At 43.0% G+C, this 24799-nt stretch overlaps 1 protein-coding gene across 10 annotated transcripts in view; it reads right to left on the bottom strand.

Annotated features, from left to right (window-relative positions):
• PAK3 (p21 (RAC1) activated kinase 3) overlaps positions 1 to 24799 on the bottom strand; it is a 132554-nt gene that overhangs the window by 17916 nt on the left and 89839 nt on the right. For 9 of the 10 annotated variants that reach the window (XM_017743135.1, XM_017743133.1, XM_017743136.1 and 6 more), the window contains 8 exons: positions 20089 to 20285; positions 14721 to 14821; positions 11518 to 11562; positions 10319 to 10472; positions 9249 to 9286; positions 7892 to 8023; positions 7117 to 7279; positions 2669 to 2732 (listed from right to left, as the gene is read on the bottom strand). In XM_017743135.1, the coding sequence (XP_017598624.1) occupies positions 2669 to 2732; positions 7117 to 7279; positions 7892 to 8023; positions 9249 to 9286; positions 10319 to 10472; positions 11518 to 11562; positions 14721 to 14821; positions 20089 to 20263 (872 nt within the window). In that variant the 5' untranslated portion in view covers positions 20264 to 20285. The remainder of the gene's footprint in view (positions 1 to 2668; positions 2733 to 7116; positions 7280 to 7891; positions 8024 to 9248; positions 9287 to 10318; positions 10473 to 11517; positions 11563 to 14720; positions 14822 to 20088; positions 20286 to 24799) is intronic. The other variant, XM_008640504.2, reaches the window with a different exon arrangement.

Below are 24799 nucleotides of genomic sequence, written 5' to 3'. Positions count from 1 at the left end.
AGCCAGCCAGTGTCCCAGTGACTGAAAGTGACAAAATCAGTTTGCTTCTTTTCACATGATCCGCTGGCTTGTTCATTTACCTGCAGGCTGAAATATTTCAGAAGCAGTTTAATTCAACAGAGACCTTATGTCTGCATTGAGAGCGATGTTCTCATTGGGGATGCTATGCATTCTTTTAATATAAAGGCAAATGCATTTTCCTATGACTAATTGACAAGATTAATCCAATTTGTTTTCATAAAAAGTCAACAACATTTATTCAGAATTGCTAACATTGTGATGATTCTCCTGTGCAAAGTCATATGAGGCTTTATTTCAAAACAGCTCCTGAAATTTGAATGCTTTTGGAATGCTCCAGGCCACCTGTGAGGAGTTTAGATAAAGGTAATTTAACCAAAGCTGTGAATTAATTGCAAAGGCTTTGCCATTCTGCATTACAAACTTTTACTTCTAAGTAACTCATTTCTGATCAGTAACTTGTAATCAGTTCTGCAGCACCTTGTGTTTACTGCAGTTAGGCAAGGACTCCCCATTAGATCTGTGTCACTGTGATGCAGTGCAGTACAAACCAGGCTGCTCATGGCTCCATACTCATTTGTCTTGCTATGAGAGCTAACACTGCTTGAGCAAACACAGCCTCTTTATCAAGTGCTAGTTAGAACTAAGTTTCCTCTGGTGTCAGCAACATTTTCAGCCCTCAGCTGGAGATAGACGACAAAACAGGGACTCAGCACTGACCTGTTCTGCAGCACAGGCCTGCTGACTACTGTTCCCTACAAAGTGGCTGTAAAACCCCCACACTGTTTATTAACTTCCCAGCTGTATGAAGCCATGAAGTGCAATGTGCTCGACAAGTTGCTTTTCCTTACATAAGCAACTTCTCCCTACCTGCAGTTCTCTGAGCAGCCACACCTCTCCCTGCCTTGCAGTGCTCCCACTAGCAGCTACTCAAAACCTGCTCACTTCCAACACTACTACACTTGCCTTTGGCATAGCTGTACCCAACTCATTGCAGAGGTGGCAGCTCAGGAACTGGCACCTGCATTAACTGAGCACATCAGCACCTGCCGAGGCAGTGCCACATCCCAGCACTGCTGCAGACACCCAAACCCCAGCCATGGCATCACTTTGGGTCCTCCTGATCATCCTGTTCCATTACCTTTCTGATGGTCTTGCTCTTTAGGATCTTTCCCTGTCACAGTAAAGTGGCCTGCAGTATTAGAGGCATGAGCTGGTTACGGCAGCACACTCACTCCTCTCTAAGGAGGCCATGCAATCTTCAGGCTGTGCTAAAAAGCTGGAGGAAATCAACTTAGACATCCTTTTAGGCCATACACCAGCCACTTGTCTTTCCACTAGCTGTCAAGGCACCTTTGTACAAGCTCACTCCTAAGACTATCAAAATAAAAGACACTGAGGGTGATGGTCACATTCTCACAGTGACAGCAATAATCTGCTTCACATGCATGCTTATTCTGCTTTCTTGCTCAGCTGACACTTCTTTTCTAAGAAAGGGGCACAGTTGGAAGGATCCACTGACATTTTACAAAAGACAGTAAGAACCAAAGCTTGAAGTAGGAAGCAAGTTGGAATTTGAGAAAGGTTTTTTTTACAATGAATGGAGCACAAACACCTTCCCACAAGGGCCCTACCAAACCAGAGTGACCCAAGATAAAACCTGACAGACAAAATGTGAGTGTGTCAGCCCTTCTGCAGTACATATCCATTCTAGGTTAGCAACAGGCTACTCTGAGCTCAGACCTCACAAACAGTTACGGCAGAAAAATATCTCCTGATGCCAGTAAACAGCTTCTGTCCTACACTGACAGCAGTGTCCTGGTGTTACACAGATGGTGCCAGTCCTCCTGGAATGACAACACTGCCAAGGAAACGCTAATGGTGCAGGCAGTCTGTATTTAAAATGCAAGTCAGATACCTAATGTCAAGGTAAGTTCTTTTGTTCTTGCCTCCTCACACAGGCAATATTTTCAAATTGATCCAATTTACAGTAAGCAAAGCTGGGTTTCAAAAGCAAATGGCTTGGGTGATTATTTTCAGTAAATGCCTAGAACCTGCAGGATCCAAGAGGGATCCACCATGAGGTAGATGATGTATTTTTCTCTGAAGTGCATTGGCACTGTCTCTATTACTGAATTTTTGGGTTTTACAACCTCTGTAGAAAAAAGAGCTTATTATTTCATCTCTGGTTTCAATTTCTAAACTACATGGTTATAAGCCTGATCACTGAGTATTATTTTAAGCAAATATTTGAAATAAATGTTATTGAGAGCTCTCAGCTGACAGCTATCAGATGATGAGTTGCTCTTTTAGTAATGTTTTTTTTCCTTTCTTGAGCATGGTCGTATTATTTTGAGACATACAAAAATGATTTCTCTTAAGAAAATAAGCAAACAAGAGCCACACCCTTGAGGGACAGGAAATATTTCAGGCCCTGCTTCTTGCTGCAAATAAGATATTGTCAGCATCAAGTTGTCTTTGATGATTCCTTTTGACCACAGTTATAAATTCTGACCAGTACTGAGAGACAGGAGGATCTAAATCTGATCATATCTGAACACATTTGGAGCTTGCCTGTCTTCATGCTTCATATTACCCCAGCAAAATACCTGGCCCATGGTTTTGCATAAGTAACTGGGATCGGACTTACCCTTGGCCAATTTTTTCAAATCGAGTATATTTCTTCTTAGGATCTCCCACGCTCACAATGCTCCCTGAAAGAAACAAAATGTAAGATTCTCACTTCAAAACAGAGACCCCACCTTCCAGCAGATCTGAAATGCAGCCCCACTGTCTTGGGCTTTGAGCCATTTGCGGTCAGTTGGGTAACAACAACAACAACAGAGGCAGCTCCATAGCACAGATGGCCTCCAAAACCACTGATTTTCTACAGTCCTTTAGGGTTACCTTGACAGGAAACTAAACACATGGAGAAACATTCAGAATAGACAGAGATTAGAAAACAACAGGCAGCAAGGCAAGTGTTCTCTACAAGTATTAAGGAGAGCTTCAACAACAGTGCCTTTATTTTCTTGGGAATAAACACTCTGATTCAATGAAAGATTTAAAACTTCTGAAGATTAAATGTACCTTGTGTTCACTTTTTAACAAACAGGCACTATTTTTGGAACAGGAAGAATATTGCAAGTGCTTCCAGGAGAGGAGGAGATCATCTCAACCTTTCAGCAGTTTGCCAAAAGAATGCCTTTATGTTTGCAGGGAACAGCATCTCATGTTACAATCAAGAATGATGGAGTTTTAGCCCCCATCACTGGTGTCCAGGCTAAAGTCTGAAGACGTCCCTGCCCTGCGCCATTTGAAGAACCACACTGCTGGTTTTCAGCATGACATGAACCTGTCACTCACACTGGACTCGCCCTCTCACCACTACACATATGCTATTCTCCCCAAACCAGCAGGATGGGTAACAAGGACAGCAGTGCCCCTGGGGCACTGGTGTGACACAGACAGCTGCCCAAAAGGATGCCGAGTCCAGCTGATATGATGCAGAAGACAGACCAAACAAAGGGCTGCTGCCTCCTGGAAGCTCTGTGCTGCAGCAGTGGGATGGTCCAGCTCCATAGTGTGAGCAGGAGGTTTATACCTTCTCATCTCCTATCCCTCCTTCTAGTCAGCTAGAAGGGAGTTCCAGAGTCCTCTGGTCATGTTCTTTTCTACTGAAGAGTTATTTTGTAGTGAAGATCTGCTCTAGAGAAGCAGAATGAGCTTTGTTTTATGCCATGCGTTTCAATGAGATGAAACTATGAAAAGTTAAATGGGTTCTGAAGGTGTTACATCCTCAGCTTGGGCTCCTGACACTTCGGTTCATCCAACTAATGCAGGCTGGCACAGCAGGGCTGCACCACTTCAGGGCACTTGAGACTGTGTGGGCATCCCGGGCAGTGGGCAGGCTCACCCAGCCATCAGCCCTGGCTGGCGTTCCTGGAGCACAGGGCGAGGGGAGTGAGCACTGTGGGGCAAAGGAAACCTCGTCCTGCAGCTCCATTAACGCTCTTACCAAGGACTGCAAAATTGCTTTAGCAGGGAGTGTACCAGATGGTGCTGATGCCTTGTCTTCTTGCTGGCAGGCAGGATTCCTGGCTAGGCATCCAGTCAGATGCCCATTTGGATGCTAAAGACCTCTGCTCCATAAAAATGGCCTGGACAGGGGGAAGAGGTGTTTGTTACTACTAAGAGGGAATGGTGCATCATCTAGTTTTGTTTTGGATGCACAGGTAAACAAGTATGTCTTTGTATTTGTAATACAGGGATACAGCCAGATCAGCCCAAGGAAATAATGCTGCAGATCACTGAAGTCTTTCCTTCCGAACTCATCTTCTTAAGCTATTTCTGTGATGTATGTTCCAAGGTAGATCTTTAGAAGACATTTGCATTGAGCCACCACCTTAGGCTTCATGGTTTGCATTGTATCAAGGAAACTACCAAACCAGAAAAAACAATATTGTTTCTTTTATCAAGCCTTTGGATTTGTTTGAGTCTATCAGATTTTGGCTCTTTCATTAGACACAAACAAAATATCCTAATCACTGCTTTCTTTCCTTCTTGCCCAAATGGGCAAGAAGGTATCAAGCAGGGCAAGGTTTAACTTTAGCTTTCAGTGGCATGAGCTCCACAATGGGTGATGGGGCCAGACTGTCCCACATGGGACTGTCTCCCACCCTATGGCTCACAACCCCACAAGCTCTGCAGCAGTAAATCAAACACTGCTCTAATTCTGTGCTGGGCTGGACAACAGGAACAACACTGTGCTGCCATTGCCTGGCTAGGTGCTATTTTCAGCAAGTTAATGGAACTGTGTATCTATTAGAACAGATATCCCAAGTTCATGGAAGTTCATTCACTTCAGACAAGAATACAGAGAAGGACTGAAGAAGAAAGATTTTTTAAAATTATTTTCCAAATTTGCCACTAATTTTGAAGTTCAGATTTCCAGAGTTTTTCCTCAAGACTTGAGCAGCTGCTTTTCCAAAGTAATTGTTTGTGGCTGGTTTCCTGTGCTTAAGCCAATGTACATCAAACATTACAGCACTAAAATCAACAAAGTGACAGGTATGCAGCTCCCACTCAGACAAGCACTCACTGCTCTGGACAAAAGATAAACCTATCAGCTATTTTGATGTCTTTAAGCACTTTCCTTTATCAAGTCCTAAATTAAGTGGATAAGAAAGCTGAATTGGGCCAGTTCTGTTTTATAGTTACCACTGGAACACAGTCATGATCTCATTACAGACAGAATTTTGTTTGATCTTATCTCAGTATTACAGGTTTTACTCACTAATAAAACTCTAAAAGCTCTAAAAGAACCCAAGTTATTTCAAGCAGAAAAGAATTATGAAAGCAATTTTAGATAAAAGAGGGCAGAGAACACCTTCCTAAAAGTAGCATAAAAACAGTTGTGGGGGAAGTAGGCAAGGTGGAGCAGTCATGCAAGTTAAAATAAAACAGAACAAGCACCACACTGCTTAAATATAATTAGTTCAAGACTAACAAAAAAGCGTCATGCCTGTTTTCAGATAGCTTCATGAAAGCACAAAAATATTTTCAGTGCCCACATCACAATTTGCCCAAGGCAGACATTGACACCTTGCTCACTTGGTAGCAAATTGCTAAGAAACAAAAAGCATGAAAGCATGTAACATTTCAAAGATATAATCCCCCAAAACGCCAGGGCTCAGTCCCAACCTGGCATATACAGCAGCTTGAATAAATGATACACATACTTGAGCTCATGGATGCAGGGTACCTGCAGATCTCATGGGGGAAGCGTGCCTCAAATGCTTAGCATCAGTTGAAGAAGCAGTTCCTCTCTCTGTAAGCTGACATACTTGCAGGTAACTATCTGCTCTGGAATTTATTTTATTGTGCCCTCAGCTAAAGCTATTGAATTTATCCCTTGGATACTCCCTAATGACTCTGAGACTCATGTCAACCTGGTAAGGATGCAGGAAACTCTATGCAAGCAGCTGAAATCTCACAGCTAAGGAAGGCTTCAGTCTGTGCAGTCACAGCAGCCATCAGTGGCAGGGCAGGTATAACAAGAAGGTTGAGCAATGGCAACCACTGAGAAAAAGCCATAGCCAAACAGGACCCTGTTACAAGCAGTTGCCCCCATTAAAGACATATTATTGCCTTTGTGATCTGACACAAGGAGGTGTAGATCAGTCTGCTTTTTTTACTAACAGTTAATGGTAGACACAGAGTAAGCTGGGCTCTGTTCTGAACCCAACCATTTAATCTGAGAACACTGCACTGGTAGCTATCACATGCAAGAAACAAATTAAATTGGTTGCACTGCAGAATTACGAAGGGCTTGATGTGCCTCACTAGAGTATGATCCACACAGGGGTTGGGGCCAACAGTTAGGATTCTAATAGTATTAACTGGCTGGAAATCAGCCATGAAAAAGTGCCATGTTATCTGAGGAACAGATAGCGGATGCTCCTTTCAAAGGAGATCTCACTGACAAAATTGTAAAATTATTATAAAAACAAACTATAGAAGAAGAAGGAGGAGCAGTAAGAGTTATGAGAAGGACAGCAAGAGAATAGCTGGAAGATGTGTAACTGTCTCAAGGAGAGCTCATTGAGGCTGAAGGAACCAGCTTAGTGCTGCAGTTGTCTACTGGTAGAAAAACCCACACCAATAAAAAAACCTCCCACAAACAAAAATCCCAAAACCCAACAGATTTTTGCGAAGTATTTTGACTCCAGTGACTCATGAGAAGTTAGGAGTCTAAAGAGAATTTAGCAACCCAAACATTCTGTTCCATTTGGCCATTAGCGTACAGGAGTTCCCTACATCATTCACTAGGTCACACCCTTTTGCTCAACCAGAAACAATCTCTGCTTTTGCCTTTAGCACCAAAGGAAGCTCAGGCAAACCCAACCCAGTTCCAGCTGCCCTCAGAGGCAGCAGGAACACCCCGAGTATTCTCTCACTGCCTTGAAGCACAACAGTTTCTGTAAGGAGCTGTAAGTGACTCTGTGACACTAAACTGAGGCGAACATTTGGTACAGCTAATGCTGACACATGCAGGCAACACACTGCCCTAGCAGACTCAAAATACCCAATACATACTCAGTTTCTCTAGGATCTCCTCATCTGTCATCTTGGATTTTTTTCGCTGCCGGTCTGTGTTTCTGTACAGAGTGTTTGTGTTTGAGTTTTCAGGTTGGGGAGTGGTGGCTTCTTTAGCTGGTGCTGGTGCAGCAGCAGGTTCAATAACAGAGCGTGTGTAGATCTGTGGCAAGAAATTATTTTGTGTCAGAAAGGTGGCTGGCAGAGATCCCCCTGAGATCCTATTTCAAATGCAAACCCTTAGGAAGATCGTGTCAGCCACATCCAGGACTCTAAAACTAGTTTTGCTGTCCACTTCTCAAACTGAATGGGCAAAAGTGGAAGGTTATAAATTCATGGCCAGTTTCATGTTCAATTTTCATGGATTTTCTGATATATTCCATGGAGAGGGGCAGGTACCTCCAGGGGACAGTGTGTCATATGTATCTTGCCAGTATATGAACTGCATCTTTGGACTGCTCTCCCTGCTGACAGGGAGCCTGCACAGCTGGACAAAGTGGCTCATTTTCACACTCGTAGCATTGAAGGACATGATGGTACCTCCTACCTGGTACAAAGAGAAAGTCATGTCCCCCACCAGAACCCCAGGAAACTGACACCTGAATGTGAAAGTTCAAATCCGATTTTCCCCGTGTCAGTGGCTGGAGTGAAGCTCTGTGTCATGACAGGCCTCCCGCCCACAGCACCTTCAGCCCCAAATGGCACATGCTGTCTGATCAGAAACTTGCAGCTCTGCACTACACCAAACACAGACCTAACCAAAGCTGGCACTTACTGATTTTGTGTGTTCAGGCCGTGGGGCAATAACAGGTGGAGGTTCATTGTCATCTTCCTCCTCTTCATCATCTTCATCCTCTTCTTCAGAGACAGAGGGAGCCAGAGGAGGTTCTGATGCTGTTTTTGTGCTCTGTGGACAGACAGTACTGTGAGCGATAGTCACTATCGTGCCACTTTGGAGCTTTGATAGCTACCTACACCTTTAGTCTTCCTAGACATCAGAGGCCAATCTAGACATGCACATACTCCTATGGGCCTAAGTTCTAAGTTAAACACAAAACAACACAAAGCTTTAAGTGTGTTGAACTCCACCAGTCTCAGCTGCTGCTCAGAGGCAGGGGGTTATATCGTATCATCCCAAATTTGCTAGTGAAACAAAAAAATGAAAATGTGCCTTGTGAAGTGTTTACTAACTGCTTTAAAGCTGGCTACAACAGCCCACTTAAGAGAACTGAAGCAAATCAAAGGCACCATTCTACATATTCATATCTCATTGGCACTCTCTTTAAAATGCCATCCCTTTGGTCCAGTAGAAATACCAGTAAGGGAAGCCACAGCAAACAAGGAGACCTGAGTCGGTAATTTTGGAAAGCTGACGTGCTGTCTCACTACTGCCGCTGTCTGCTAGAAGAAAATACTGCAGCATCTGCCAAAGTGTCCATATCCACTGGAAAAGCCACTGGGAAGGGTTACTCTCCTCTGGTGAACACCACACTTCCTCTGAAAAGTGTGTTTTATTAAGGATAAGGGAAGTGGCATTGATTGAAAATCTGAAGTGTGAATATTCAAAGATGTTTTTAATTTAATTATACACAGTTGGCCATGTAATCACAAACCTCACATAATCACATGAAGTTACTTAACACTTTAAAAGAAAAGCCAAATCCCATTCAGTCACTTGCTATTTAATTCACTAACAATAACCCTAACCAATTCGGTCAGTATTAATGTGTATGTCACTCCTACATCTCTGGGACTGCTATCCAGCATTAATTAGAGTGGATGGTTATTTAAAACTTTCCTTCAATGGTTCCAGCAAGTTACATATCAATTATAACCATATTTATATTCAGTTATATATCCAGCTGTGCTAAGGAGGAATCATGAAATTTGATAGAAATGAGATTCTAAATTGTTAAAACTAAATTAAAACGGGCTCATTAGGCAGTGCTGCATATTGTTGTGAATTACATACACCATAGCTAAAACCAGCAAGCAATCTTCTGTCTGCTAAACCAGACTTTCACCTTTTTAAAAGATCTCCAACAGAAAATTAAAAATCAGCCAGGGCAATCTCATGGCTTGCTCCACAATTCTTAAACACTAGGAACATCAAAGGTTACTTTCCCACTCACCGACGGATGGGCTTCTATGTATCCATGGGCGCTTTTATCTGCAATGAGCAAAGGAGAATGAACCAGATGCTGTTGAAAAAAACCCTGCCTGTTTTGGGGAATCCCACAGACAAGTCAACCCAAACAGAGATCGTTTTTCTTTCCCACCATCCCTTCAGGAGCAACAGCAAGGAAGAGAACAGGACAAAATTCCAGACCATGTCTATTTTTTGCCCTGTTTGCCAGTAAATAAAGTAAATAGAAATTTGGTCAAGAAAATGCAAATTGCTCTTTAACTGGCAATGCTTCTGTTCCACCGAAGAGCTAAAGCAGCTTTTTCTCCTTTCCCTCCTGTGCTTTATTTTTTTTCAATAAATTGCACACATTCATTCTCATTAGCTTGCTAACAACATCTTCACAGAAAAGCTTCCCCAAAACCCCCCTTAGCCATGGCAGCTCTATTCTGACAAAGTGCGAGAAGAGCTCCTGGGTTCAGGAGCTCAGATGAACTGTTTTGAAACCTGCATTTCATCACAAAGGGAATTGCTATTTTAGCACACAGGAAGTGTCAAATTAGTCAAATCCTTTAATTATGGAATTTGGGAAAAAAGATGCTTTCTCTCAACCCTGAAGATAAACGCACAGTTTTTAGAAAGACTTCTGAGAAGCTTTTTCATTTTGGAAGTTGTCTTGGTTTGAACCTTCAAACTGAGGAAATGACAGACTGCACTGTCACAGACAATCCTGTGAAGGGAATGGAACCCCAGCAGGTGACATTCCAAATGCTGTCCACACCCTGCTGGCTACAGACACCCCGTTTTTCAGCTGAAGCTGTCAACAGGAGCTCTACCAAACTAATGCTATCTTAATGGCATTTTTGTTTCAAAACCTTGGTTAGTTCTAAAAACCAGCAACAAAGCAAGGTTACTATTTTAATAATATTTGGGGAAAAAAAGGGAGAACTAGAATTAATTTTAGGAGTATTCCACAAGGTGGAATTGGTTCAGGTTGCTTCCTGAACACTTGAATGTTGAACTTTGCTCTGACTCGCTTTGGAGCCTGACCTCCCCTGTTGGGAGACGTCTACTTACCTCCTGATGTAAAGCTCATATATTTCTGGTTGTTAACTGTTTCTTTGGAATCATAAAATTTGAGAACATCTAGAACAGCCTGTGGGTTCTTCTTCTGCTCCAGTTTTGTTATGTTGGAGGTCTGTAGTAGCCTGGCCCACTGCTCTGGAATGCCCTGTAGACGTCGAGTGGAAACAAAGTGGGTTTAGAGTATTTAAAATCTGCAGCCTCACAGATCTTTACCAAGATCCCATGCTCCCTGTAAGATTACTTGCAGAAATTTTGATTGACACCTGACAATTAAAATTAGATGCAATCATTTCTTCTCTATCAAAAATCTAGCTAAAATCAGGACCCAACTTTAAAAAGAAAAGAAAGTAATGACTGTGAGAGGAATAAAAGGGCATGAAACTTCTCTGGAAATCAACTCTGCTCTTCCATGGAATAATGATTTAAGGCTTAATCTTGTTTGCCTGGTGATTCAGGGCAGGCATAACAAGAATATTCTCTACTGGTGGACAACACAGTGTCTTTTAGGAGCTTTACACTGGACCTTTCATGCTTAGGAATGCAAACACATTTTGCTGAAATGATCACTGCTGTCTGATTCAAAGATAAACCCCACCCTGTTACAATTAATTTTCAGCATACCAGGGAACGCTGCAGGGTACAGGATCTGCCTTTCAGCTCTCAAAATCATGACACTGAGGTGTACCACTGCTGCAAAGGATGTCTCTAGGTTCTCTACTGCAAACATACAGAAACCAGGGACTCAGAAAACAGGCTGAGAGTGCCAACGCCTTGGATGAATTCTTGGACATCTTATGGGTGAGGTAGAATTTGAAAGTTGAACCAATCACTAAAAGCCCCAGCTCTACACTGAAATTCTATTGATGAAAACTTGCTTTAGTTATCCAGGATAATACCCTAGATTTGGCAGCCTGTCATTCCCCCCCTTTACTGCACAGCTGACATTGACCAGCAAACTGTAGGGCTCACTGAAGGAAAAACGACACCTTAGCCTTGGTGCCACCCCTATCTACTTTCATATAGCTTCTTCTCAGAAATTGTCCAAAAAACAATGTGTGACATGGGCTTCCAAAGTTTAGGATTGATGAAAAAAAGTGGGAAAAGCCAAGCAACAAATCTAGTGCACACACATCAACCTGCTGCTGCAGTGCTATGACATCTCAAAGAAGCATTTGGGGCCTGTGACGCACCTCTGGGAGCTTCCCTGGGCACATCTGTGAGCCATAGAGATCTGGCTGTAATGGACGTAAATAAAGAAAGAAAAGAAAGTTAAAACAGAATGTGGGACAACTTAGAAGGTGGTAGGAGGAGGAAACCAATGGGCCAAAGTGGGCAAGTCCCATCTAAAATGGGAGTTACGAGGTGGATACCAAATAGATCAGGTGGTAGACAGGCTACAGGAAGGCAGGTTTAGGAAAACAGAAAAACCACAACCGTTCCAAAGTTTGGAAGCATCATTCCCCCTCCTCTCGCTTTTAAACAGTTTTTCTCTCCTCATAAAAATACATTCCTGAGTATTAATAGCAAGTGACTAGAAAAATTACATGTGATTTCCTTTCTCAATTTAAAATTAAAAAAAAAAAAAAAGAGAGAAAAATCTGGGCTTCTGCTGTTTGCCTAGTTTTGAAGCCAGATTACCATTTTTGAATGGCTCTATAAAAGTTTTTTTTCCAGGCTTGGGGGTTCTCCAGCCCCAAGATCACCATTTGACCAGTGGAGAGAGCAGATGGTCAAAGTCAGATTGTGAAATCTGGGAGGTTGTGCATTGTCACAACACAAATAATCTGTGTGTGTCAGACTGAAAATCAGGACAATTGTAAAGAAATGCTTGATTAGATTAGGAACATGCAACTTCTTAGGATCTACAGCCACAACTTTTCCCACTTACTAATGTCATAATCTTGAAGCTTTAAAAGTTTGGTGGGTAACCACATTTTCTTCTAGGTAGGGGATGAGGAAATGGTTTTAAACATGCATGTCTTACAAAAAACACTCCCCAAAGGCCTGCTAACCACACTGTCCTTCATTCAGAAAATGCAACTCCTTTTTCAAATAAAGGAACATAAAGCTCTAGCAACATGCTCCCACCCAACAGTTTCCAACCAATTTTATTCTCTGCTTTAAAAGCCCTATTTCTTAGCAAATGTGGTTGCTCCAAGCACAGTGAAATGGAGATGTAATATTTGCTCATGATGGACAACACAGGTTGGTGCTCAAGCCTGAAAGCCAGAACTCAGGAGCCCATGCAACTGTGCATTGGGATGCATCTAACAGCAATCAGGGGATGCAGCTGGGGGCGATGGTTTGGTGTCAGAAGATGGCCCAACGCATTGCATATAACCAGGAGAGCAGGCACTACTGGCATGACAGCTGCAGTAATTCCAAACAAAAAACCCCCATATGTTTGCACATTGATTGGACACTCCCATGGCACTTCCAAACTTTTGAAGGAGACAGACAGCGTGATCACTAGACAGTGGGAATATCAGAACACGGTACGGGCTAGTGGCAGGCCCTTTGCAGGGTGTACTTACCACATGACTACCCAGCTGATACACAGGTTTTATCCAGGCTGGGACAAATCATACATGCCTAATGTAGTGTGTAATGTAATGCCTGCATCTGAGATTAGTTGGGACCAATACCTTGTATACCAATACCTACACTGGTAGATTATAACAACATTAAAAATGATCCAAACTTTGATCCCTGAAATACAGACAGTGAGTGCTTTTGCTTAGAACTGAAGTGTGTTAAGCCTGATGTCCCTCCTTTCTGTTCCAGCTGGCAGGGACATGAACTAACCAGGACCCTGACCATCAGTCAGATTATGAGAGCACATGAGTGTGACCCAACGTGTTTGCATGTAGTCAGAAGGAAAACGTCTCAAACACAGGATAGAAATAAAGGTAGAAGGCTGAAAGGAAGAACAGATACAGAATAAGAACACCTGAACATCCAGTGGGGAGAGAAAGGAAAGTGGGAAGGTGAAGACAGACAAAGAGAAGTGATGCAAACACAAAAAAGAGAAAACAAAAGCAGAAAGCAACATAATACGATATGAAGATAAGGAGAACGGCACTGAAGATTAACCCGAACAATAAAATGGCTACAGGGAAAGAAAGGGAGGGGAAAAAAGGAAAAACCAGGATAGATGGCAGGGAAAACAATTTTAAAAGCTTTATGCAAAGTTTCTGATCAAAAATGAACAAATTTGGGCTTTTAAAATAAGCATTTAGTCAAGCCCTAGGGTTTGGCACAGAATAAATCTTGAAGTAAGATTTTATGACATCTATTTTAAAAAGCCTAATTAACTAGTCCACTTACTTTAAATGTAGCTGTATTTCCTAATTACTAAGGATAATTCAATTTCACTACTCCTTTGAAGACGTGCTGCCATTAGATGTGTCTTTTTTCTTCTACTGTTATTCCTATTGTTGCAACTGCTACTGTAGGACACAGAAAGTTTCCAGCTCTCTGAAAAGGCTTTGCAAAACAGAAGTAGCAATCAAAGAAAAAAATTATGAAGAAATCACATTTAGGGCTCAAATTCTGAAAACTAGCCATCCTTTGTCCAGGCAAATGATTTGTCCCATCCTGTTTGGTGTATGCAGCCAGTCAGCACTAGCACAGTCCACAATGGTGATTACACAGTCTGACCACTCAGCTCACAGGGCACTACTGGTGGCAGGAGAGTTGCTAATGCTCCCTCTCACCTCCACAGCTTAACAAAACGTAAGCTCACTGCCATCTCAGCTTTAAGGAATAATGGTTTCAGCACCCTACTAGTAATCTGAGAAAAACTGCTCTGAAGCCCCCTGCACACTTCAAAGAGCTTCCATTGGATTCATTTTTCCCAACTCTTTGTTGAGATTCAAGAAGCAAAAGCTGACAGCTATTTTATTAATACATGAAGGCTAGAAACACTGATCACCTAGTGTATAAACATATTTTGAAGGATACTAAATTAAAATGGATGGACTTCCACAATGCTGCTGCTTTCTGAGTGTCTCCAAGGGTTCCCTGCAGAGCAGCTGGACTTTCCACTTTGAGGCTGGTTGTCTACTATGCACGTGGAGGGGGCTTTTTATGCTTTCCCAAAGACACTGAATAACCAGCCCTTGTAGCAGCTTTGGGGGACTGGTAAAAGCATACACCTATGTTCTTCCTAGTTTTCATTTCCCACAGACACTCTGCTGACAATCCTTGGAGAAAAAAAAAAAAAAAAGCAGCCTGAATCACAAGTTAAACACCCCAAATCCTAAGCCCAACAAATAAAAGTCTCTTTCTTCACAGCCTGGCTGCTGTCATCTGATGTCTCTGGCAATAGGAGGTTATTTTACCATCAAAAAACTAGAAGTTCTGGTAAACACGAAATACAGCAGTTACTTACTGTGAATTCTCCAGTGACGGCATCAAATCCCACATGAATGGTGTGTTCAAAGTCTGAAGGAAGAGAGATCTCAGGACGTTCCTTCTCTTTCTTCTTGTTGGCTAGAGGCAAAATGTTAGCAAGCACTTATTTTCTGTACAGCTTTTCATTTAAAACTTCTAATAATCAGGTGTGCTCAAAACGGTGTTTTAAAAGTGGAAAACAAATCAATTAACAACCATCTAACTTGAGAAACAGATCCAGGTTAACATAACACCAACCTGTCAACCCCTGTTGGGGAAGGTCTAGAAGGTGTTATTTTATTTTGTTTTTCTTTCAGCCAATGTGACTGCTGCCAAAGCAAGCTGTTCATGAAGTAGTCTTCTTAGGCTATCTCTAACCAGTATGATTTCTATTTTCAGCTCTTTTTTTTCACTCAGTTTTCATATCTGGAAACTAGTTCCTGTTTGACTTTGTGGGTTCCTGCAGAAGTAAATCACACAGGCCACGCATGTGTATGTGTGTCTGTTCTCCAACATAGTTTGAATCCACTTCAAAATCAGCCAGATCAGAGAGGAAAGGTTCTTTTAGATACCCTTTTTTTTCCTACAGGTTCTGTGAAAACTAGCAGCTCATGCGGTGACTCCTCTTCCAACTAAAAGGCTGAAACAGCAGCTCTGTTTTAGAAAACACAGAATCTGCCCAGCAACAGAATCCCATAAATGTCTTTGGAAAAGCTTCATTTGAGATCTCAATTAACTAAGACATATAATCATAAAATGCAGGCTTTATTAGTCTCCAGAATTCTTTTCTTTTTAAATCACTCCACCAGTATTCCCAGAGCGTGGAGTATCTTACTTAAGCAGGCAGACTTGGAAGTCAGTCAACCTGCATATGCTTCTCATCTCCCTCCCTCTTTACAACCTTTTGAAACTAATATCCCTTGTGGTCATCCTTCTCCTGCACGTCTGACTGCTGACAAACGTCACTTCAGCCCAGTTTTATTGACCCTGATAAAGAATGAGTGGAGTAAGGGCTGAGGGAAGCTGCCTTCACTTTCCTGCAGTGTTTTAATATGATGTTTGCCAGCTCCGTAGGTTCACCTAGGAGTCTCACCCAAGGCTGGATTCACTATGTACCAGCAGCCCTCCCAATCCAGGTCTGTCTTTGCTCAGCCAGTAGCTCCACAAGGCCTCTATCTGCATATTTCTTGTTCTACCTTACAGCCTCCTTTAGGTGAAAGATGCTCTGTTCTTTGTACTTACAGTCTATTTTGAATGCTTCTAATCCTTTCTCTGCATTGCTGCATTTATCCTCATTAAATAATTGTCATCCTTTGTCTGTGTTGCACACCCCTACACAATGTTCATTGATGAAATATTTTCATTTAGCATTCAGTAAAGATGGCAGCAATGCATCAAATACAAATGCAAAAGCTTTCTCCTTCTTTTATCACTAAGATGATGTTGTTTTATTTTCGGGACAGATGTTGGCAGTTAGAAGATGTCATCTGTGTGTAGATAACAAAACTGGCTTCTTCTACGTCATCATTTGCAAGCAAATGCAGTGAAAATTAGATTTAAAGGATTATCAAATTCAGTTCAAAGCAGCAGTCAAACCTAGAACTGAAATAAGGGATTATATAAAACGTTCCCCCAAAAGCAGCACTTGTCCATTCTAGGACTCTCCTGCTGGAGGACAAGTGTTCCGGCTCATTCCCCAAGATCTGGCTCATTTGCTTCATGGACCTGTGCCTACCAGACTGTGATATAACACCTATGCTCCAAACACTGATACACTACAAATGAAATACGGAATTAAACATCTCTTTACTACACCCTCACCTCTCCCCAGACTAAAAACTCTGACATTTCTGTCTGGACCCCGCAAATCAAATCATTTCTATTTCACACAAGCTGGCAAAATGATATGAAAAGGCATGACTTCTTTGAAGCACCTGACTGACTGGATGCAAGGGGTTTGTACTGAACATTCCTACTTGATTTCCTTGTAAATGCCTCCTCACAATACACTCCTGCTGCACAGAGTTAGCCATGAAGGCCTCCACACCATCTCAGCACCTATGCCAGATTAAAATAGAAGTAAAGATCGTTCTGACTTCCACAGTCTGCATCACCATCATCATGTTAAAAGAGCAGTTGTTCGGGAGAAAAATGTGACTCAGCTAAGTGGCAGCTTTTCTCAGAGACAGAGGGAGGGTTTGACCTCATGCTTATGCCCTCCTGTTTGCTTGCCTCCTCTTCAACTCACTTTCTTTCCTCCATTCCCTCTCCTTTCCAATGCCACTCACACTTGTCCCCCCATCCTTCTTCCTGCTCTGCTCCTCCAGTAGCCTTGTCCTTTTTTCTTCCTTCACTGATCTTTACTCTGCTGGGTTTTTCTCCTTCCCTCTTTTCTTCTTTTTCTGTACAGGAGGCGATCAGATGCCTAAAGGCCAGACTCTGCTCCACTCCGCAGCCAAGTATAAAAGCAGCTTCAATGGAAGTTGCATTCACCCAGGAACTTAACATGGATGGGGGCCTCTGAAGGGGGCATCTGAGCTTTGCAGGTCGACTTCTCCCTGATTTCTTTAGGCTGAATGCTCTACAGTGCCTTCATGGAATTCCCAGTGCACAACACACAGAGTGAATTTATTTTACAGCAGTCACAGGTGGTTTAATGAAAGAGCAAGCCTGTATCAAACAACTGGAAGAACCAAGTCATTTCTGCTGAGGTAACACCTCAGCTGAATGAAGCACTACTGCTGTGACTCCACTGTGGCTCCCATCACCATGATTATTTCTGAGGCAGGAAGGCCAATTTCACAGCTTCAGCAGAACAGGTTCAGCTCCTTTTTCCACACAGATTGCCTGCAAGACACTGGAAACTTATTTCAGTTGTCTGCCTTGGCTTCCTGCCCTCAGGAATTGGGGGTACCTTAGCCCAGAGACGAGAGCAAGAGGAGCTATACATGAACACAAGGTCAGGTGCTATGGGGAGCGGCAGGACACTACTGCCTAAATGGTTTATTTCAACTGTAGATGCACGGAAGGGCTCCACAGAGCCATCAATGGCTTGCCAAAACAAGGTTTTAAACACAAGCACTCAAACTGTAACTGAAAACGCTGCACTGCAGCAGGGGATGGACTGCAAAAGATTCCTGGTGCCCAGGCACAGCAGTCCTGGCACACACCACAGCCTTGGAGAGAACACACTGTACCATATCCATCCTCACATCCCTCCTGTCTGGTGAGCAAATGAAAGGCAACAAAGTTCCTGCAGGTTCAGACAGAATAACCCTGCCACGGCGTTTTCTTCACATTCTATTTACTTGCACCAGTGATGAACTATGGATTTGACATTGTGGTGCTGCAAAGCACTGCACTAGATGAGAGCAGATGTATCAATCACCTTCTGTTTTATAAGCAGGAGCCTCAAAAATGTGTCACAGAGTCTGTGAAGCACACACAGGCCCACTGATACCCTGACCCACAAACCAACCCTGCAGTGAAACTACCTCAAGGGACTTGGCCAGTCAAGCTAAACTTCCTCCATTTATTATTTCACCCAATAAAATTAAGCTATAAATCTTACCTGACTTTTCCTCATGGTCACATTTAAAATCGTGACACTTGTATGTTCCCTAAGATTGCTCTGACTGGTAGTTAATTACATTTTTAATGTCACTGATCATTTCCAGGAGGGGTTGTTTCTGGGTCTCCCCTTTTCTGCATGCACTTCACACAGCATCTCCTACTTAAGAAATGCTTCCTTGGAGAGGGATAATACCATCCTGCTAGCACTTAGGGGAAGAAGTGACCCAAGTCTTTCTAGGAGTTAAGCAAGCCTGGAGAGACTTTCATTTTGGCCTTTAAAAAGAATCAATTGAAAAATAATTTTGTTCCCAGAAGGAGACATCTGGGGGAACAATCTGCAGAGTGAACTGGCCAGGTCTGCCTGAGAAATGGGCCCATCCAGTTTCAGCCTTCCCATCAGAGAAGTCATCAGGATTGCCCACGGCTGAGGGGAGGAATGGGGCTGCCAGTGTGCCTTTTACTGCCTGTGAGGAGTTTTGAATGCCAGACTGTCTCCAGCTGCTCCACACAACCTCATGAAGCTTCATGAATGAGGCAGCCAAGCAGCACAGGTAAGCTGGAGCTCCAAGGGAATGACTGCAGTTCCATAGTTCTGAGCTCTCTTTGGAGGGACACCGATGCACACTGAAGACAGAATCACCCTTGAAATCCAGCTGGACTTCATGCTGTTGACCACAACCTCTTAGCCCAGCATTTCAGCCAGTTTTCAGTCTACCTCACTGTACACTTATTTATACTGTACTTCATCAATCTGTCTGTGAGGATACTGTGGGAAGCTCTGCTGAACACCTTACTAAAGCAGAAGTAACAACCACCGCTCCCCTTTCACCACCAAGCCTGTCACCTCAAGGTAAAAGGCTGTCAGTATAGTTCAGCATGAATTCCCCTTCACAAATCCACACTGACTATTCCTGACCACATTCTTATCCTTCATTTGCATGGAAATGGTTTCCAGGAGGATTTTCTCTACCACCTTCCCAAGGACCAAGGTGAAACTGGCTGGCTTGCACTGCCCCAGATCCTTCTTCTTAAAGACAGATGTGACATTTGCTTTGTTTCCATCATCAGGAACATCCCCCAGTGACCCCAACCTTCCAAAAACAATCAAGAGTGGCCTTGCAGTGACATCAGCCTTGCAGGTGTAGCCCATCAGTTCCCATAGCACTAGAAATAAAGAAGATCCCTTCCCTCAAACCTGTAAATATGCTAACTCAAAACACACTCCTGTCCACAAATCCATTTCAAAGAATGTGACTGAAATGCAACTTAAATGCTGTTTGCTGCATGTTTAAAAGATTCTCTTGCTGATCCACACCTAGCAGGTTTTAAACCAAGCCATTCTGTGTACACTTTCACTGCAAAAGGAACAAGCAAGAAGAGCCTTGTTCCTGTTCCTGGAATATAAGTGCATTAAAAAACCCCAGCATCAGGCATATTGCCCTCTCACTTCTGCAAGTGTATTTTCACAAGTACACAACCTCATCTCTGTATTTACTGCTAATGTAAAGCAGAATCCAAAGAAAAGGATTTCCCAGCTTAACTATAAAGTTATTTTTAAAAGGCAAGTTGCACAATGTGTGCACATTTTAGTGTCTTTCATAGACAAGAAAGTAACTGACTGAACACCTCCTCCTCTTTTGAAATGTGTTTCTAGCATAATTGGAACAGAAGACTTTGGTACCATGGCCTGCACTGAAACAGCAAAAAAACAGTGGCAGAAAACAAACACGAAAACCAGTAACAACCAGAAAGCCCAGAGAAGGAGCCACCCATCCACACTGCTGATACTTTACTTTTATCCCCTCCTCCTGGAAAGATGGAGCGCAGCCTGGCTTTCTTGTTCTTCTCTTCAGGGGCCATGGGAAGCGGTTTTGAGCTGTGGTTTAGTGCTGAAGAATCGCGATTGTTGCTGTTCATTCTCAATGGTGGAGCTGGAGGTTTCTCTTCAATATCCAGACTATCGGACATCTTCAGCAGCCCTCACAGCCTCCTGCAAAGCACAACACAAAACATGCCTGTCAAGCGACGATGCCAAGGCTGGTGGCCTGGGCAGGAAAGACGGCAGGAAAAGCTTTCTGAGTGCATAAGAAAATCTCTCTGTTAGAAGTTTGTTCTGAATAAGGTTGCTGCTGGTTGCTGTAAATAAATTCAGCAGCCAATTCCTAAAAACCAATGTATTACTGTTAAAATACAGATTTCTTTATCCCTGTTACAGGTTTTTGAAGTTTTTATTTACAACTATTTCCCCATAGTTGTTTACAATCCAAATTTTCCTCTAAAACAGACTTCCAAAGTAAAAGTTAAATGATTTACTGAAACTAGCTTGCATGGTAGTCAACCATTTTTTATGATGTAAGAAAAAAGGTGCTTGTTAAGGGGATATGGGTAGCAAGCAACACTTCATAAAATTAACTGGTTTAAGACCCAAAAATAGAGTACAATTTCAGACAGATCAGAAGTAATGTGGGCTATACTGCATCTTTTTAAAGGTTATAATTCTACAGGCACCTTGTCTTCCATCCCCTAAAATCAATGTTGCTCCTTTTACAGAAGGCACATGCATATCACTGTGAATGTGTTCTGGATCTCTCCTCGTGCTGGTTCACAGGTAACACAAGCTATTGAATTCATCAGCTACTCTCTTAAATTTAAAGGGAAGCAGCTTGTTTTTCAGCTATGGAAGCTGTAGGGTTTTTTTCAGAATATCAGCCAAACATGGTGACTGTCACACAACGAGAGGTCCTGAAGCTCCAGTGGTAACAGCAGCGCTGCTTGTCCTTTGGTCAGGTAAAGCCGCCATGGTTGGGGGTTTTCGGGGTTTCATGGTTGGTCTTGGGTTGCTTTGGTTTTTTTATTAGAATGGAGATTAACATTTTCAACAGTCACATTTATTTTGATATAACTGTAATTTTGCCAGATTTATGGCTGGTACATTAATAGGAGATAATGAAATCCACATTGCCTTAACTGACATTATCTTACAAGTTAAAGCTAAATTATCAACTGAAACATTTAGAGATGCTCACTTTAGACTTTTTCATGACGTGAGCGTTTTAGCCTTTGTTCCCATTTTCAAATTACCACACATAAAACGGTAACTTTTTAAAATTACTTGACTTACATATTTAATTTCATCTAAATTAAATCCCAAAACGCCAGTTTTGAGATTCAAAGCATCAGTCCAGTGAAAAGAAAAATAAATGAAATATACCATCACATCTCTAGTTTGCATCCGTCCCCAAACATCTGGATCTCCATGGGATCCCACAGACCCATCCCAAGGTCACACAGCTGAAAACCCCAGCAACAGCTGGTCCCAGTCCTCTCCCTAGTACAGACAGCATGGAACAGGGATCCTGGAGATCCTGATTCACAAACACACACTTGAAGCTGCTACTGACCCCACAGCTGCTCACCTCCATCAGGGGAGCAGTCTGAATGAGCATCTTCCCAGCTGCCGTCAACTGGTTTGTGCTAAATTAGTGACCTGAACTTTTCCAGCATCTTTTCCCTGCAGCAAATTAGGAAGAGCTCTAACAATTGCTCTGCTGGCAGTTCATTGTTCACTGTGGTGGTGCAATATTTTTATTGTATTTTGTATGTTCCTCCCAAAAAAGGTTATCCCCTTCCCTTGTTCAGGCACCTTCCCTATCAATCACCCAAACCCCTCCCTGAGTTCTGGATTGTTGCGTGTCTGTCACCCAAGCCCTCCCTAATTACCCTTATATGGTCCCCGTCAATCCCCCGAGACCCTGCCCCCTCAGATGCCTGCCCTCTTGGAAATCCCCTAAACCTCGACGTCCCATTGGGGCATGTGACCCCTCTCCCTCCACCCACCAAGACCATTGGACCAGATCTGAGTCCTTCCATCCAGCGTCCCTCCCTCCTGATCCGCCTATTGGTCCCTAGTTGGGTTACTCCCCTTGTTCAATCCCCCTTTATAAAGTGTAGGAACAGTGCAACTGTTGCTTGCTCACCGTGGATCCCCTTCAATAAACTTGGGTTATGTCCCAGTGGCAAGCCTCCCTGGTACTTTTTATCTTTCCCTGGGTCGAGGGCTGCTGACTGCCACGTGCCTGGGGCCTTCGCTCCCCTGGGCAGAGCAGAGGCTTCAGAGGAGCAGCCTTAAAGCTCCGTGCCTCCAGCTGCTCCCCACTCCTGCCGCACACTGCTGGAGCCAGCCTGGGCAGTGGACAGCAGCGGTCACTGCGGCAGTTCACCATCCAAAGAGGATGTCTACTCATAGGCTCACGCTGTGTGAACTGCCAGGCTTCCTCTACACCATGGGTTTGCTCACCTCCACCTGTAACTGCAGGTAACACTGGACCACAGGAAGCCAGTGACCAGGTGTCATTCTCTAGAGCTTTCCCTTCAGGCCTAAAAGCATGGGAAAAATCACACACTTGTAACTAATGGAGTCATGTATTGGATGCAGCTGTTAGAGAGAAAGATGTATTTGTCATTTTGACCACACCACTTGGAAAAGCAAAAGTGATCCTTCAGAGAAAGACACGGTCCCCAGCATGTGTCTGGTTCCCAAGAGACGGCTCTGCCCACAGAGCCCCACCGTCCAGGTAAAGACGTGCTCTGGTAATGGAGGAACACAGCTCACCCTCCTGCAGAAGCACATACACAGGCAGTAACATGCTATGTATCACCCAGGAACAGCTGTAATTGTGGCCAGACTACAGCTTGTGCCAGTTTAGTTTTCACGTACAGTCTAGCCTACTTACCTAGAGAACTAAATGCTTTTGTAGATTGAGGTCTAACAGTTCATATTGCTAATCTTTGTGATTTCCATCCTGAAATGCAGAAGATTTTCTAATAAGGAAGGTGGCGGGGGGCAGGGGGGAGGGTAGCCAGTAATGAAAACCACTATAAGGTAACGGGGAGATCCACACATGCTGTGTTCGTTATCCTGGTGAAGGGAAAGCCCATGATGCCCAGGTTTCTCTGCAGAGTTCCCAGCTTATGAAGCCCAGCAGAGACATCTGGACACAGCTCCCTGTTCCTCCAGCAATTCTCAAAGACCAGGAGCTTATGCAAGAGAGGCTTTTATTTTCTGTTTAACTCACCTACAAATAGTTTTTCAGTGCCAAATACAGCCTTTACTCCCAGGATGGTCAGCGTGAAGCTGACCACAGGAGCACCAATGCCCTTTTCCAGCTTGTTATCAAAAGCAAGGCAGTTATTCTGAGAAGTCCATTATAGGCCACAGTTTCAGTTGTCCTTCAGAATGGGACAACTGTATCTGTCACTGCATCTATTTGTAAACAATGCCAGTCTGCTGAAATAGGTCCTCCCATGGGATTTCATCCCACAAAGAATACTATTAACAGTTTCTGGCCCAATTTGCCTATGATGTAATTATTTCCAAGATTTTGAAAGGAACACTATATTTTGTTCAGAGCTGTTTCAGGCTCAGTTTCAAGAACTGTACAAAGCTCTTTTATTCACTTGTAAACCAGAAAAGAAAAGAAAAAAAAAGAAGGGGAAAGATAGCCTAGAAGGTTTAAGGGTTGATATCAACTTTCTAAAGCTGGTATAAATCAAGACTAAAGCAAACCACAAGGCAATACACACCAAGAGACTTAAAATTTATGGTTTTCCTGATCAGAGGAATCTATTTGCTCTTCCATTCATTCTAATTTAGAGATTTTCCATGTACCACTGCATCACGACAAAAGAACATTCACTATCACCTAAGACTTCATATTTTAAGTGTTTTATACTAATTTACTCCAACCCAAACTTAGAGAAAATGTGTAAAGAATGGAGGGCCAATAAGACGTATTCAGCTGAGGAATCTCTCAGGTTTACATTGTAGAGAAATGTCAACAGCAGATAACTCAAGTTATACTCTCTATTCTGGGTGCAGGTTTTCCTGTCATAATAACAAGTCCTCAGTCCTGCTAGTCTAGTTCTGCATAGGGCAACTCCTTCAAAACCCCCTTTCTGTCTACTGGAAATTATTATGGAGTATCCATATATTCAGTCCACTGAATTCCGGTGTTCTTTCTCTTCTTTAGGCTTTTTCTTCATTGTTAGGGGGTTTTGGGGTGTGACTTTTTGGTAGGTTTGTGTTGGTTTGCTTTGGTTGGTTTGTAGGCTGAAACAACACAGCTACCACAGCACTTGACCATATGCCACCGAGGCCATGAGAGCCATCCAGGTGGTCAGCAGGGACAGCTTCTGGAGAGGCCAGCTGGTGCTCACCGAGAGAATGGAGTACACAATCAACAGGACTTTCCTCATCTCAGTCCTCAAGGACCCCATTCGTGCAACCAAGGCAGTGCTGGTAACCCTTTTAAAAGAAATTTGTAAGATAATCACACTTGTGCAACAAAGAGGGCAGGTGACCAACATCTACCTACTTCCAGAGAAAATTCTTGTCACTGCCCATTGGCTTTAAGGAAGCATTTAAAGAGACAGACTATTGTACCAAAATACAACAGTGTACTTCAGTGTGTTAGCTAGAGCTTTCCCAGCCAAGTGGCAAAAGCT

Source organism: Corvus brachyrhynchos, unplaced genomic scaffold (assembly GCF_000691975.1).
Source record: "Corvus brachyrhynchos isolate BGI_N302 unplaced genomic scaffold, ASM69197v1 scaffold398, whole genome shotgun sequence".
Classification (NCBI taxonomy): domain Eukaryota; kingdom Metazoa; phylum Chordata; class Aves; order Passeriformes; family Corvidae; genus Corvus; species Corvus brachyrhynchos.
Note: the sequence above shows the minus strand (reverse complement) of the source record. Positions and strands in the feature narration are given on the sequence as shown.